Source organism: Lupinus angustifolius, chromosome LG12 (assembly GCF_001865875.1).
Source record: "Lupinus angustifolius cultivar Tanjil chromosome LG12, LupAngTanjil_v1.0, whole genome shotgun sequence".
Classification (NCBI taxonomy): Eukaryota; Viridiplantae; Streptophyta; class Magnoliopsida; order Fabales; family Fabaceae; genus Lupinus; species Lupinus angustifolius.
Window position 1 is genome coordinate 1,809,503 of NC_032020.1, and position 15,737 is coordinate 1,825,239.

At 31.4% G+C, this 15,737-nt stretch overlaps 1 protein-coding gene across 3 annotated transcripts; it reads right to left on the reverse strand.

Moving 5' to 3' along the window:
- On the reverse strand, positions 418-3,455 carry LOC109362659 (IRK-interacting protein-like). Of its 3 annotated transcripts, none has more exons than XM_019608612.1 (2): positions 3,366-3,455; positions 418-2,016 (listed from the first exon to the last, which is right to left on the reverse strand). In XM_019608612.1, exon 2 carries the CDS (start codon positions 1,948-1,950, stop codon positions 691-693), a length of 1,260 nt encoding a protein of 419 aa, XP_019464157.1. In that variant the 5' UTR covers positions 1,951-2,016; positions 3,366-3,455; the 3' UTR covers positions 418-690. The 3 variants fall into 3 exon arrangements, with proteins under 3 accessions (XP_019464157.1, XP_019464156.1, XP_019464158.1); XM_019608611.1 differs by having other exon boundaries at positions 3,277-3,442; XM_019608613.1 differs by lacking the exon at positions 3,366-3,455 and adding an exon at positions 2,996-3,213.

The following is a 15,737-nucleotide window of genomic DNA, read 5'->3' on the forward strand; positions in this document are numbered from 1 at the left end:
TCATTGTAACAAACAATATGAGAAAAGATAATTATTTAGTGCATATTATAGAAATAATAAAGACGAAATTAACAACACATTCCTAAATTTTGTTACTTTAATTACAACACATTTATACTCCCTTCAATTGAAGAGTTTTATTTTATTTTGTTGAAATGCAATCAGAGTATTCCTTTGAACCATATAGTCAATTCGCTTGCTTGAGTAAGATTATAACTCATCAGGAAAGTGCTAACAAACGTTCACAAACTCAATAATGATAAGACATAGAATAGTGAATGATGTATACATTATCAATGTAAAGATTTATATAAATAAGTGATAAGTAATATATTAAATATGTATAAATCTTTACAATAGTCCATAGATATTACATATATTAAGTTTTGTATTTTAGTCCTTGTATCTTCAATTCGGTAGTTTCTAAAATATTTACTTTGTAGATGCTAATCATATGACACAACAGTTCCACTTCTAGTCAAAAACACTATTCAGGTGCAACATGTTTCCAGATTACAACAAAGGACCTGATAGTAAACAAGGATATCAAACACATACAACCACTAAAAAGGATCTCAACAATTACAGACATGAGCATTATCTTAAAACATAAGAAAATGACAACTCAAACAAACCACATACAACCAACCCAGATATTCATTTTCTGGAAGGCTTGTCTATATTCCAGAATCATTCGGCAACCTTCATGCCAGAGAGATAGACTTTACTCTGAATCACACTTCCCCCAATCCAAAACCCAGGCATAACCATGAAACCAACTTTAGGTTTTTCATCATTATCATCCATTATCAAATTCTTGTCGACGCTTTCCATATAAATATCAGAGAACTCGCTCCCTCCTTTAACTTGATATACCTTGACATTTGGCTCAAAAGAGTAAGCCAACCTGTGCAAGAGCCAAATTGACTTGGCCAGCTTCAGAAACGCCTGGTAAAAAGGAGTTCTTGGATGCCCTCCACTCGTTACATAATTTCGCTGATCTAAGTTACCGAAGAACGATGCTTCCATCTTTGGATGAACCACCACTAGGTATTTGCTCCTGCAAAATTTCCCAAAAATGGAATCTGGATTTTGTCCTAGCATGTCCAAGGGATCTATCTCCCTTAAAGCAAGAAATTGGTGGAAGAAGCTCTCTTTAGTGACTGTAATATTCTCTGATTTCACAGAGAAGCTTTCCTGCTCAAAACCACTGAACATTCTTTGGCATATGTAGGACTCAAATGCATATTTCTTATGAGCTCTCTTCGCATAAACAACATCAGGCTCAATTGAGTTGGCAGCCGAATCAAGGTCCCATTGAGCTGCTTTCATCATGTTGATCAAAGGTTTAGAAAAATCATGAATAGCTTTTGCAGTTGCTTCCACAAAAGAGGTAAAGAGATCTGGAGTTAGATCAACAGGGAAAAATCCATTTCCATCTTCCGACTCTTTGGCTGACAAACCTCTGAGCTTCAAATTTTTTTCAAGTTTAGACCGCTTATGGTTAGCCTCCTCAATAAGCTGCTGCAATTGATGGATCTCTGAATCTTTATTCTGGATTTCAGATTGGAATTTCTTTACCATGACCTCATATGTCTTCAGAAGGCTCTGTTGTTCTTGAATTTCTGCAGCTAAACGTGAGTCCTGGGGAGACACGCACACTGGTTTTGGGTTATTTTCCCTGTAGAAATGCTTGAGTTCAGATAGAGTTTTCAGCTCACCAATCACAAGTTTATCCGCAGTCTGGATTTTCTCAGGGTCATAGGGTGTATGAGCAGCTTGCAGCTGAATATAAGCTGACTTAAGGGAAGAGATATTTGTAAAAACTTTGGATACTAGAGTTTCCACAGCTTCTGGATTCTGATTCATTGCCTCTTCCATAGGTTGAGGGTGGACCTTTTGACTGTTGCTCTCACGTAATTGGGCCTCTTTTGCTCCAGTGGGTAGCATAGCTGATGCTAACAAGGAGATAGTTGAACAAGCTCTCTATCTACAGAACACAAATTAATACACAGCCTGCAAGTTTCCAAAGAAGTTCAATCAAGGTGTTCAGTGCAAAGCTAATTTATTTTTCTACCTAACTTGAGTGATTCAATTCATATTTCACAACTAAAGTGCTCAAAATCAACAACAAAAATATACAGACTCCATTACAACATGAGCAACTAAAGAAGTTACGGAGAAAGAATGTGTGTGTAACAGATTTGTTACAAAAACAAACCTTCACTCAATGTTATGAAATCCAAGACAAAATCAAACCGGAAGAGGTCTCGTGTTTGGTTTGACCGGTTAATCTGTACAGTCAGACTGGCATTGTGTATAATTAATAACTATATTATAATTATGCATTTATATATATTTATATTTAATATAATTATTAATTATATATGATGTCATCAGTCCGACCGAACAGTTAAACCAATTAAACATAATACAAGACATTATCCGCCTCGGGTTTCATAACATTGATTACAATTCAATCAAACATAATAAATAAACAGTTTTTACATAAACTGTACTAGCTGGTACAATATTAAAAAACATCTTCATCTTCTTCTCACCCATATCCAGCACTACTATTTTTAGTGTTCTCTACACTCCAGCCATTATGTACATGTAAGTACAGAACAATCAAAATCAACACTAACTTTCACAAAATATCAAAAAAATGAAAACACTTTCAGGATTCACATTCTAATTGAGAGCAATATACAGAGCTATTAAAAACCGTTTCAAAAAATTAGATTTAGAGCAGCAATGTTATTTATATTGATCCATGTTTGATTCATCAACAATAATTTTATAGGTAGAACAAAAATTCTCACTGTTGGTTAAACCCATATCCACAATCACAACCAAATAGGAAGAATTATAATCCTAACATTTAATATTTCACAAATCACGTATCTTCAAGAGTATAGATAAGTTGAAAGTTGAAACTACATAGGTTGAAAAAGTGATTATATATAATTACAATTACTTATAAGAGACAAACCTAGAATCCATGCTTTACTTTTTCCCCCAATAGATCTGATGGTACCACTTCATAAAATATATCAGAAAATCATAATACCCATCAATCTAAAATAAATAGCAAGATAACTACAAGTAATGCTATAGAGAATGAATCAACCGAATTCAGTAGCAAAATTGAACAAAAATCTATAATAATCTGATATTACAAAACATAAATAGAAAATCAAAATCTAAAATATCAGAGACAGAATAATGGAAAGAAAAAATTGATTTTGGAGAAATGGGGACATAAGAAAGAACCTTAATATAGAAAAATAAGAGAGAGATCTGTTGTAGCGAAGAGTGAAGAGGAAGGTAAGTTGAGTAAAAAGCGAAGCAAAACCCTATACCTATTCGAAAATCGAAAGGAAATTAGGAAAAGGATATGGGGAAGAAGCAAGTTGTCTTTCTATTTTTATTATTAAGATTAGTTCATGGATTCAATAAGATTACAGACTGACACTTCCTAAGTTTTATATGATTTTAATCTTTTAAACAAAAAATGTAATAAATGCAATTAAGTTAAACAAAACATGGTGAGGAAAAATCCAAATAATATTCAAATGAATGTATCTTTATTATTTTTTGTTACAAAATGTAACAATAATTCTAAAAAGATATGGTTTAAATTGATCTTATATTATATCGTAACGAACCAAGAATAATAAAGAGGTATCGACTCATATATTATTTGGATTTGTCTCCACAGTTTAACTTAATTGCATTTATCACATTTTTTGTTCACAAAATTACACTTATTTCTCATACAGGGGTGGTCAGTGTAATGAAAGTATAAAAAATGAGGGGTTTGTGTATGTGTAAAAAGACTGAGGGGTGGTTTGTGTAATTTCAATAAAACTCAGGGAGTGTCAGTGTAATTTACTTTTTTATTTTTTTATTTGTAGTGATATTCTTAAGGAACTACTCTCTTTTCTTGACATATTTGATTGTCTTTCCCAATAATATTGTTCTTAGAAATTAAATTATTAAACTTTTGATCATCTTAAAAATTGGAGCGGAACCTTATACTATTAAATCAGCACATTGTTGGTATTCAATAAGTCTTTCAATAATTAATTAGATTATGTATTATATCTCACAAAATATATTCAATACTTGTAATAAAATATTTAATAGGCAATACATAAATTAGTTGATATTTTGTAGTTTGCTTAAATTGCAAACATCAAACCATACCTTCTGGTCAATAATGAGATCAAATGGGTCGCATTACATGCTCTACTATTATTTTCTAGGACATGTGGGTATTTATTTTGTTTACTACAAGTGGATCCATGAGTAATATATGTGAGTATGTAGAAATTTAGAAGATAATAAAATAATTGGGAATAATTTATAGAATTATGTGTTTGCTATAATTATATAGGTTATTTAGCCAATCAAAATAAGAAAATAAGAAAATATTATAAAATATAATTTAAATACAAATTTGATTGATATTAAACACAACTCATTTTACTCAAACAATTATGATAAACAAAGTCAATACTTTAAAATCATGATGGAAAACTTATTTAGTAAGAGATATTTTATCTATACTATATATAAAGCCAAAACTTATCTTCTATACTATATATAAAGCCAAAACTTGAAATAACTTCTCTCATGGTGTAATTTTTATTTCCTATATTGTCCTTAACATTATTTAGTTTTTACAAAAAAAAACTATAAAATCCTAAGCAACTACCACCAATACATTAATTAACCACATATCTCACCTTAAATTAAACATTATCATAAACACACAAAAATATAATATATAAAAATTGAATATATAGTATCACACAATATTCGTCGACAGACAGGAAGTGCCTGTACACACTAGTCATTATAACATTACAACACATAACCAAGATAACATCATTGCTTACTAAGGATGACAACGTTTGGATGGGTCCGAGTAGTGTTGCTTCATTTTTGGATACAAACTCACCTTAGACCCGTGCTATACACGCTAGATCTGCTACCCATCCTTTCTTGGGTAGCTGATCTGCGGATACCCACAAATTCAAAAAACATTAAAAATAAATGCGAGTAATTTATGTAATTTTGTGTTTGTTTCCTACAATCTTATATGTTATTTAGGTAGTTAACCAGATAAAAAAAATTATAAAACATGGTTAAACTTTTAAACACGTTTTAAATTAACTATTTCAACATTATGATGTAAAATTGATTTAGTAAGAATTGTTCAATCAAGAAAATATTATTATACATATCAATTAACAACATAATATCACATCACTACTTAACAATATAACATTACTATTTAACAACATAACAATCACAATTATGAATTAACAATATAACATTACGTGGATTAAAAATATATACATACATATATATATATATAGGAGAGATATATTTATGCCCAATTTAAGTTACACTAATTACACTCAATTTCAGCCATTCATTTTCTTAAATTCAACAAACCAAATGAGTAAAATTTAAAAGTTATTTAATTTTTTTTCTCTCTCATCATTTATTTCACTCACCCATTTGGTCCATTGGATTTAAGAAAATGAATGGTTGAGATTGAGTGTATTTAGTGTATCTTAAATTGGGTGTAAATGGATATATATATATATGAACGAATAGCGGGTTCGGATATCCGGAGACTGGGTACCTCATTGCGTGGACCCAAATACATCCAACTATGGGTCGTAAAATATTGGGTCAAATTACCCACGGGTCCAAAAACACGAACACAAACTCAACTCATTGCAGATATTTTTTGTGGGTATCCATTGGTCCGGGTAGCCATTGCTATCCCTAGTGCTTAGCAACATAACAATTACATCTATGAATTAACATGATATTATAGTTATAAATTAACAATATAACATTTTAGTTATGATTAGCATGATATTACAATTATGTTGCTATATATATATAAAGGAATATGAGTTTAGGTACATAAGAGTCTCAATACCTCATTGCTTGAACCTGGACTTGTTCAACATTGGGTTTCAAATAAGGTTTACCTCATATTATGATGATCATATCTGAGATTTTTGTAGAGTATCTTAAAAGATCTCTTAGAATAGAGATTATTTTATTGTATCCTTTATGATTTATTTTTTATTTAATTAGGAGTATGTTATTAGTATAAATATGAGTTAGTATTAGGTCTTTTGTATGATCAAATAAATACAATATCATCACATCATCATTCATATTATTATCAATACAATTTACTATTATGAATATTCTCTTTTCTCCTTCTATATCTCAACCTCATAATTTCAACATGGTATGAGATCCATGGTATCCGCCGGGAGGGAAGCTTAGGCTTATTATCACAAGTTGGATCAATATGATAGACATACTCCAAGTTAAGGGGAGTGTTTGATATAGAAATGTTGAAGTGGTTCAGGTCTTGTGTGGCTCGGAACTATCATGGTCTAGTTGTGGTTAGTACTTGTGTTATTATACTAATCAAGGTTCTATATGATGCTCATGATGTCGACTTGATTATTAGTTATATAGTGTTGGTTTCTAGATGATGACGCTCTCTAATTCTTCCTTATTGAAAATCAACTCAAATTTGGTCTTTTTTGTTTGGTGTTGACGTTGTGCGATAATCATTCTTGTTATTTCACTCTTGTTATTTCACATCTGTTTGTGAAACTTGCATTTGCATGAAACATGAAGTTAATATCTGTAATGATAATCTTGCTAATTTCATATCTAGTTATCACAATTCAAACAACTTACTTGCTACATATGAAAATGATGGGATTAAATCTAGTTTAGAAGATATGCATGCAAATAACACATTTCACAACAATCAAGTACATGTTCAAAAAAAAATTCACATCTTGAATCCCCTCCTTGTTTCTGTTGTGGATTGTATGGTCATACATTGAATGCATGTAATGTTAGAATGCATGATGTTCCAAATGAAATTGTATATGGATTACTAGAAACCTAATCTCTAAGCTACTAACATAAACGGACCCAAGCTTAGTTGGATACCCAAGAAAAGCAAGTAATTGTGTTTTGTAGGTGTGCTTAAGGACATATGAACTTCAACTTTCATTATGGACAACAAATGTTATAGGCAAATAAGAAGGTGAGAAGATCAAACTTCTTTGCCTTATCACCAAAGGAAAGAAGACTATGACACTTATGAGCAACTTGTCATCACAAATGCTTGAAGATAGGAAGCATTGTACAACAAAGGTAAAACAAGGTACCACTTCCTAACTATAAGTACTTCATACTTTAAGTGTCATAAATATATTAAATAATGAAATCCTAGAAAGGCCATAAACTCAAGAATCACGAATTCCCCTATAAATCATTTTTAGGCCTAATACTTTTGTATGTTACATTTACAATGTTTTAAATGCAAACATGATATTATTATACTAGTATAAGAATCTTTCAATCATGTTTTGATTCATACGTAAATGTAGAAATACCATCTAGGATTTTCTAATCATGTTGAAGCACAACAAGTTAAATAACGTACTAATGCAACTTAATCAAAACTATTTTTTTGGAAAGTCTATATGAATTTAATGCGAGCCATCTCCAAAAGAGGAGAGGAAATGTATGCTTACTGTTTTGTAGGTACTAATGAGGGTAAATACTTCAAGAATTGGTATTTTATGCAAGAAAATGACAAGAATCAAAGATTGAGGAAAGGCCAATTGGATTAAATAAATTGGAAACTAAAAAATTGCTTAGGGTCTTGAGAATGCATAAGGTAATAGAATACATATTGGATTATATAAAGGGCATAAACCGTTCTTTTTGCATGCATAGAATTTTCATGGAACCTAACCATAAAACTTCAATTGAAAACTAGAGGACACTAAATCCTAATATGAAAGAAGTTGTTAGGAAAGAAGTGCTGAAACGTTTAGATGCTAGGGTAATATACCGAATATCTGATAGTGAATGGGCGAGCCTAGTTCACGTGGTTCCTAAAAAGGGAGGATTGACTGTTATGAAAAATGAGAAAAATTAATTAATATACTACCACTAGGAAAGATCACTTTCCTCTCCCATTCATTGATCAAATGCTTGAAAGGCTTGCTACACATGAATATTTCTGCTATTTAGATGGGTACTCAGAATTTCATTAAATCCCCGTTCACCCTGAAGACCAACAGAAAACTATAGGAGAATACCTTTTGGGCTATGTAATGGCCCAATCACTTTCTAAAGATGCATGACTACAATATTTTCTGATTTTATAGAAAATATAATGGAAATTTTTATGGATGATTTTTATGTTTATGGACTTTCATTTGATGATTGTTTAACAAACTTGACAAAAATATTGCAGAGATATGAGGAAATGAATCTTGTATTAAATTGGGAAAATCACTTCATGGTGCACAAAGGTATTGTATTGAGGCATTTAATTTCAGGAAAAAGGATAGAGGTGGATATGGCAAAAACTGTAATAATAGAAAATATGCCACCATAAATTAACATAAAAGGTGTTAGGAGTTTCTTAATCCATGCATGATTTTACCGCAAATTCAAAAAATATTTTTCAAAAATTGGGAAACCCATGTTTTAACCTTTTAATGAAAGATACTACATTTGATTTTAGTGCTACTTGTCTAGAATCGTTTTGCAGGTTGAAGGAGACATTTCACTACAACAATATTGCAATCACCAGACGAAAATCTTCCCTTTGAAGTGATGTGTGATACTAGTGACTATGTCATGGGAGCAGTGTTGGGCAAAAAGAATGACAAGAAGATGCATGCCATCTACTATGCAAGCAAAATACTTGATGGAGCTCAAGCCAACTATGCCACCATAGCGAATGAGCTACTAGCTATTGTGTTTGCCTTCGAAAAATTTAGGTCCTACCTAGTAGGTTCCAAAGTTATAGTTCATACTAATCACTCAGCCTTGAGATACTTGATGAGTAAGAAAGAAGCCAAGCCATGACTCATCCGATGGATTATACTTCTACAAGAATTTGATCTAGAAATTGTTGACATAAAAGTGTAAGATAATCCAGTTGTAAATCACTTATCACGGCTTGAACATCCAAGTGGAGGGGGAGGATATACCTATTGATGATTCCTTTCCTGATGAGCAACTCCTCCTCGTCGACACTATAGAGGCACCTTAGTATAATGACTTTGTAAACTATTTGGTCAGCAAGATTCTTCTACCTGAAATGATACCATAATAGAAAAAGAAATTCTTCTCATATATGAAGAAGTATAAATGGGATAATCCTTACCTATACCAACTCTATGCTGGTGGTATTTACAGAATATATGTTCTAGAAGAACAAATGTCAAAGATCTTGAATTGTTGTCACTCTGCCTCTTATGGAGGCCATGCCACTACATCAAAAATAGTAGCAAATGTATTCCAATGTGGCTTCTTTTGGCCACATATATTCAGAGATACAAGGAGTTTTTTATTACATATGATTCTTGCCAAAGGGTAGGGAGCATATAAAAAATGTCTGAAATGCCAATGAACCCCATAGTTGAGGTGGAGATATTTGATGTATGGGGAGTTGACTATATGAGACCTTTTCCTACTTCAAAGAATAACAAATTTATCTTAGTGGCATTCGGTATGTTTCTAAGTGGGTAGAGGCAATTTCATATCCACACAATGATGTTAAAATGGTCATCAAACTGTTTACCAAGATCATATCTCCAAGGTTTGGGGTCCCGATGCTGGTTATTAGTGATGGAGGCTCACACTTCATTGAAAGACAGTTTGAAAACCTCTTGAAGAAGTATGGTGTTTCTCATCGGGTTCGTACCCCTTACCACCCTTAAACCAATGGTCAAGTGGAAGTGTCAAATCATAAGATTAAGAGCATATTGGAGAAGACAATGTCTAGAAGTAGGAAATATTGGTCCTCAAAGCTTGATGATGTTTTATGGGCTTGCCGTATTGCATATAAAAAACCTATTGGCATGTCATCGTTCAGGTTGGTAAGCCCTGCCACCTTCCAGTGGAACAAGAGCATAAGGCGTAGTGGATAGTCAAATTGCTAAACTTTGATCTGAAAGTTGCTTGAGAATGCCCGCACTTATAAAGAAAGAACCAAAAGATGGCATGACAAACACATACTCCACAGAGAATTTCATGTTGGAGAACTAGTTCTCCTTTTCAACTCTAGGTTGAGACTTTATCCAGGGAAGCTAAAATCTAGATGGTCAGGCACGTTCAGAGTGACCAAGGATACCCTTATGGAACAGTTGAGATATGGAATGAGGAAAGGGGAAACTTCAAGGTGAATGGTCAATGTTCAAAGCATTATCTAGCAGATGAGTGACTAGTGAAACAAACAAACGTAGCACTCTTGGATCCTAGATGAGCTTCAAGGATCAACCGTCAAGCTAATGACGTTAAACGAGCGTTTCGTGGGAGACAACACACACTGAATGTACATTTTTTTGTTTAGATCGTGAAATTTTAAGTGTGTTTGTGTCGGCTTTAGTGCCTCTCTGAGTTCGAAGCCTTTGTAGGGGGATGTATATAGTGTTGACCACAGAAAAAATAAAAAAATCATAAACTCTAAAAAAAATAAAAAACAAAAACTTAAATGTAAAAGTCCTAACACGATAATGCCTATTAGTTGTCCAATTCTAATGGGGTATTTGCATCTAGGACATATGGGCTATTTGTGACCTTTTTTCTCTTCTTTTTCAGGTACTTCTACTACGCACAATAAAGTCGGCTACTTATAATTGACACATGAGTTAAGGACACTTTCTACCTAACCCGTGAGTTTGCTTTTTCTTTCTCTTATTGTTTAGATTTTTACATTGGGGGTCACTGTAAATTTCTAACTTTGAGGGGGTTTTGCATTTAGATAGTTCATTCATGTCATACGTACCATAGAGATTTTTTTAGGTTGAATATACATATTATCATGCATTAGCATATGTTTCATATCTCATTTGTCCTCTACCTTGATCTATGTGTTATTTGTCTGCTTTAAATGAAAAGTTTTAAATTAAAAAGTATGCATGAATGGCGATTGTTGATTTGTGACCCTGTTGAAAAAAAAACTTGTGATAGAATAATACCATGAAAGACATTAGATTTGACAATTGTGAATTAAATTCGGTTTAATAAAAGTCTTTGTTACATAACTATTGTTGAATGCACCAAATGTGAGAAATTTGGGACAAACAAAATAAGGGTTTTGATTTAAATTGAAAATTGCAAAAAAAACCTTTTTCTTTCATGAGTGCATAAATTTTTATGATTGAACATTCTAGAACTTGATTTGCGACCGTTTCAAGATTGAAGTCTGTTTGTATGCATTAAAATGATAGAGGCAATTATGACTTTTTATTTTTACCTTAAACCGCTCGCTTTACATTGAAAACTCATCTGTTGTCCACTTTTGAGCCCGAACTTCACTGATATTTCATAGCTACTCAAATGAAGGTTTGGGGTAATTTTTGATGTTTGGTTGAAGCAATGAGAAAAGTAAAAAGGTCATGTGTAGTGAAAGAATTCATAAAATGGTGAAAAAGAAAAAAATTCATCCATTCCTTCCAATCAAATGGTCATGGATAAGTTGTTCTCACTTTGAGACTACATCACCACAAAGATGGATGCTCTTGAGAGCAAGAGATTGCAAGTTATAGAATTTTTATATCTTGTAAAGACAATCCTTGCCCTAGAATTTATTCTTCAATCTTCTTGGAAAACTTGTCATCACAAGGGTGTGGTGAGAATGGGAAAGAGGGTACATGGAAAAGTTGTTTCCCAATGGTATGAGGTATTTATGAGTGTGTAAGGTATAAGAAGTCTCATAGAGAGAAATTATAATTAAAACTCTAAATATAAATGTGCTACAATAGTACTATACAAGTCTTCGGTGGACAAGAAGGTGAACCAATATAAATGTTGGTGTTCTTTCTTTCTTCTCTCTACTCTTTCTGTTTCTATTTGAAGTTTTATTTGGTAATTTTTCTACAACATTTTCGATGCATCACATTATGATATTATAGCATAAAAATTGACAATTACTCCCAACAAATAATTCACCACTTACAAAGGGTCTCTCCATACCGTGGAACTCTATTGTCTCGCCACTGGTGATCTTATACAGACGAATTCGGGCAATAATTAGGGCCTTCAATTAATTCTATTTTCTCTCTTTTTACTTAATTCTCTCTTTTTGTGCCTTTATTATTTATTTATATTCATTTGTTTTATTATTTCTTTTTAGGTAATTCTAACCAGTGTTGTGAAACCCGAGCCGGACGTCAAACTGGTAGAGGTCTTGTATTAGGTTTAATCGGTTAAATCGTCCGGTCTGATCGGATGATTTCGTACATAATTAATAATTTTTATTTATAAATATATAGTTATATATAAATGTAAAACTTTATATAATTAATAATTATGTATCATTATATTGAAATAATATCTCTTTATCTTTTTTTGGACCATAGTAAAACAAAATATTAGAACATTGTCCCATTTTTTTTAGTTTTAAGTGAGCCGTCCGGTTTACTTCCCGGGTCAATCCGGTTTAACCGGGTTTAACATGGTCGGATCGGATTTTTTCCGGTTCAAAGCGGTCAAACTCTCATTCGGTTAAGACGACAAACCAGAGCCGTTTTCAAATCCGGTCAGCGGTTAGATCGGTCGGACCGTCCGGTCCGATCCGGTTCTAACAACACTGATTCTAACAAGCTGAATGTTAATTAACTTATTTGATATCAGCCGTCCGGTTTACTTCCCGGGTCAATCCGGTTTAATCGGGTTTAACATGGTCGGACCGGATTTTTTCCGGTTCAAAGCGCTCAAACTCTCATTCGGTTAAGACGACAAACCAGAGCCGTTTTCAAATCCGCTTAGCAGTCAGACCGGTCGGACCGTCCAGTCCGATCCGGTTCTAACAACACTGATTCTAACAAGCTGAATGTTAATTAACTTATTTGATATCACACGATTTTAAACGATGGATATATGTCTTAACCGCAAAACACGTATTGCTGACAACAAATTAATTGGAAGAAGTATAATATATCAATCTTAGTGTAACTAAAAGTTAAAGGATGGAAACATGTAACTATAGTAAAAAATATATATGCCACTCTATTTAATTTGGTATAGTATGATTTTTTTTCAATTTATTTAATTAATTTTTAGAGAGATTTATACTATTATAGATGTATTTAATATTATTAAATTATTTATGAGAAAATAATCTAAGTAATAATATTGTGTTGATTTTTTATATTGTTACAATGTCAGGTCATTAGCCACTATTCACATTTTAATTATTATAAACCAATAATACATTGGTCTAGCAGTGTAAGGATCACTAAATCTTCAGATAAATCAAAAGTTAAAATATTCAATTCATGGGAGTAACATTTGTTATGTGGGGCATTCAAAAACTCCGAAAGAAATTATTTCCTTACCGTTAAGGTGAAGAAATATATATGATTATACCAATTGTTTTAAGTACCAAATATTCATAAATAAAAACATTTTACATGAATTGTGGTTGAAGTACTGAATACAATAAAACAGTAACACTATACAAAAAATAGTCTTTATTTACTATAATAAAAACTACTTATTTCTCTTTCATACTTATTTATAATTAATTTATTTCCTATTTTGACGCCATTTTTTCAAAATTTTATTGTGCACTTAATTGGTATATTTTGTGCAATTTTATCCAAATAAGGAAATGGTGATTATAATTTATGCAGCCATGGAAGAATTTCCAAATTAGTGTGGACAAACTTTGTATGAAACATCAAATGATGGACGATAATTAACATTTTAACATCAGTAGTTAAATATTTTTTAAGTATCCTTTAGTTATTATTATTTATGTTATAACATTTTGTATTTAACAGGTGGGTGAGCAGTAAAACTTATATCACATTCTTTGCCATGGTATAGAAGTATGGACTACCACATTCTCGATTTAAATAAATTCTTTGTTTATCAATTAATTTTTGTTAACAAAAAAGTAATAAAGTGTTTTCTTTACTAATTAGTAGATTATTCGGAAGCCATACTCAACATAAACCATGACCATACTTCCGATCAGTGGCGGATCTTGACCATAATTTTAGAGGGGGCAGCATTATGATTTATACATAAATAACATATGAAATCATTAGAATATATATAATTTTTTAATGTAAAAATGAGTTATTCTTTCATGTTTAAATTCCCAAGAAATATGATAAAAATATAACATAACAAATCTATGAAGAAATTCTAAATATTCCTAAGCACAAATAATTTCATTATCTCTTATAAACATTATATGTATTTTAAACTAAGAATCGAGCATAAAGTTAGTTTTTCAATCCTTTCAAATATAGAATCAAAATAATGTATGCTTGAGATTGATACAAATATTTTTTTAAGAGAAAAATATATAAAGATAGAAATGACGAAATTAAGAATATCATATATAGCAATGGAATAACCCAACTAAAATTAATTAATAAAAAAATAGTTCACTAACAAAGAATAACGACGTCAATGACTAAAATTTGATGCAAGAAACAAACAAATCATAAATAATCATGTCATGACTTCATAGACATATGATAATGTGCCATGAAAAAGCAATTGAAGAAAACTGATTTATAAAGAGCAAATATAACATTTTTAAGGTGAAAAAATAAATGGGTTTGAGTTGGAGAGTTATCTAAAACGATAATATTAGGGGAGGGGAATATGTCATGTGATACTAAATAGAGTGAAACTTCATAAAGGGTGAGAGTTTTGAAGAGAATATTGAATTTTTTCTTGTCCAATAAGTTATGTAGAAGTATTATTCTTTGAGAGAAGAATATATGCACTAACAATGTATGAATTTTATACTTTTTCACTTCATCACCTACCATTCATATTCAATCTTTATTAACTCCTTAAAAAAATTAATCTAAATGAACGATGGATGATGTAGTGAATGTGTATAAATTTTTACATTAATAATACATAAATATTACACTCTTATCCTTAAGTTTTGTTGTTAAATTTTAAAATATACAAAAAATAATATATCTATAATATTTTTTTTTAAATATTTGAGGGGGGCAACTGCACCCACCTGTCCTAGAGAAGATCCTCCCTACTTCCATATATATATATATATATGTATATATATTTATATGTATATATATTATATATATATATATATGCGTAGGAAAAACATAAAGTCAGAGGTTTGCCTCTCCTTTTATATGTATTGACATTGTGAAATAGCATTATCTATCCGGATAGGCTTAATGATTGAGTTATATAGGTTAAATATATTGTGTGTGGGAGAGAGGCAACATGTACCAAAACAAAGGATCTTGAATGTGTCATAAAGAAATTAAAAATATTAAAGAAGTTACATAGCTGTTTATTATGACATTCACTATTATATTTGTGGTCTATGGCATATGGCTCAACAATTTTATAACTGTTATCTTAAAATATAATAGGCCACAATTTTAAAATTGTTGCTACGGTTTTTTTGAACCATTGCATATATTCCATTTATTAAAAAACATTTATCTAATAATTTTATTATTTTTTTCGGGGTAAACCCCAACTGCTCAATGTTGCAAATCCAAGCCCTTCATTTTCTTCACTTATTCATATACCCTTCTTATCATAAACCCTCTATCGACAATACTATATCTCTTTCCAATTTCTACACCACTGCCAACCTCACTCCTTCTATTCATCTTTTCATTCAACCTCGC

Excerpts from the sequence above, each read along its gene's own strand:
- LOC109362659 (XM_019608612.1), bottom strand. The coding sequence starts at position 1,950 with ATGCTACCCACTGGAGCAAAAGAGGCCCAATTACGTGAGAGCAACAGT.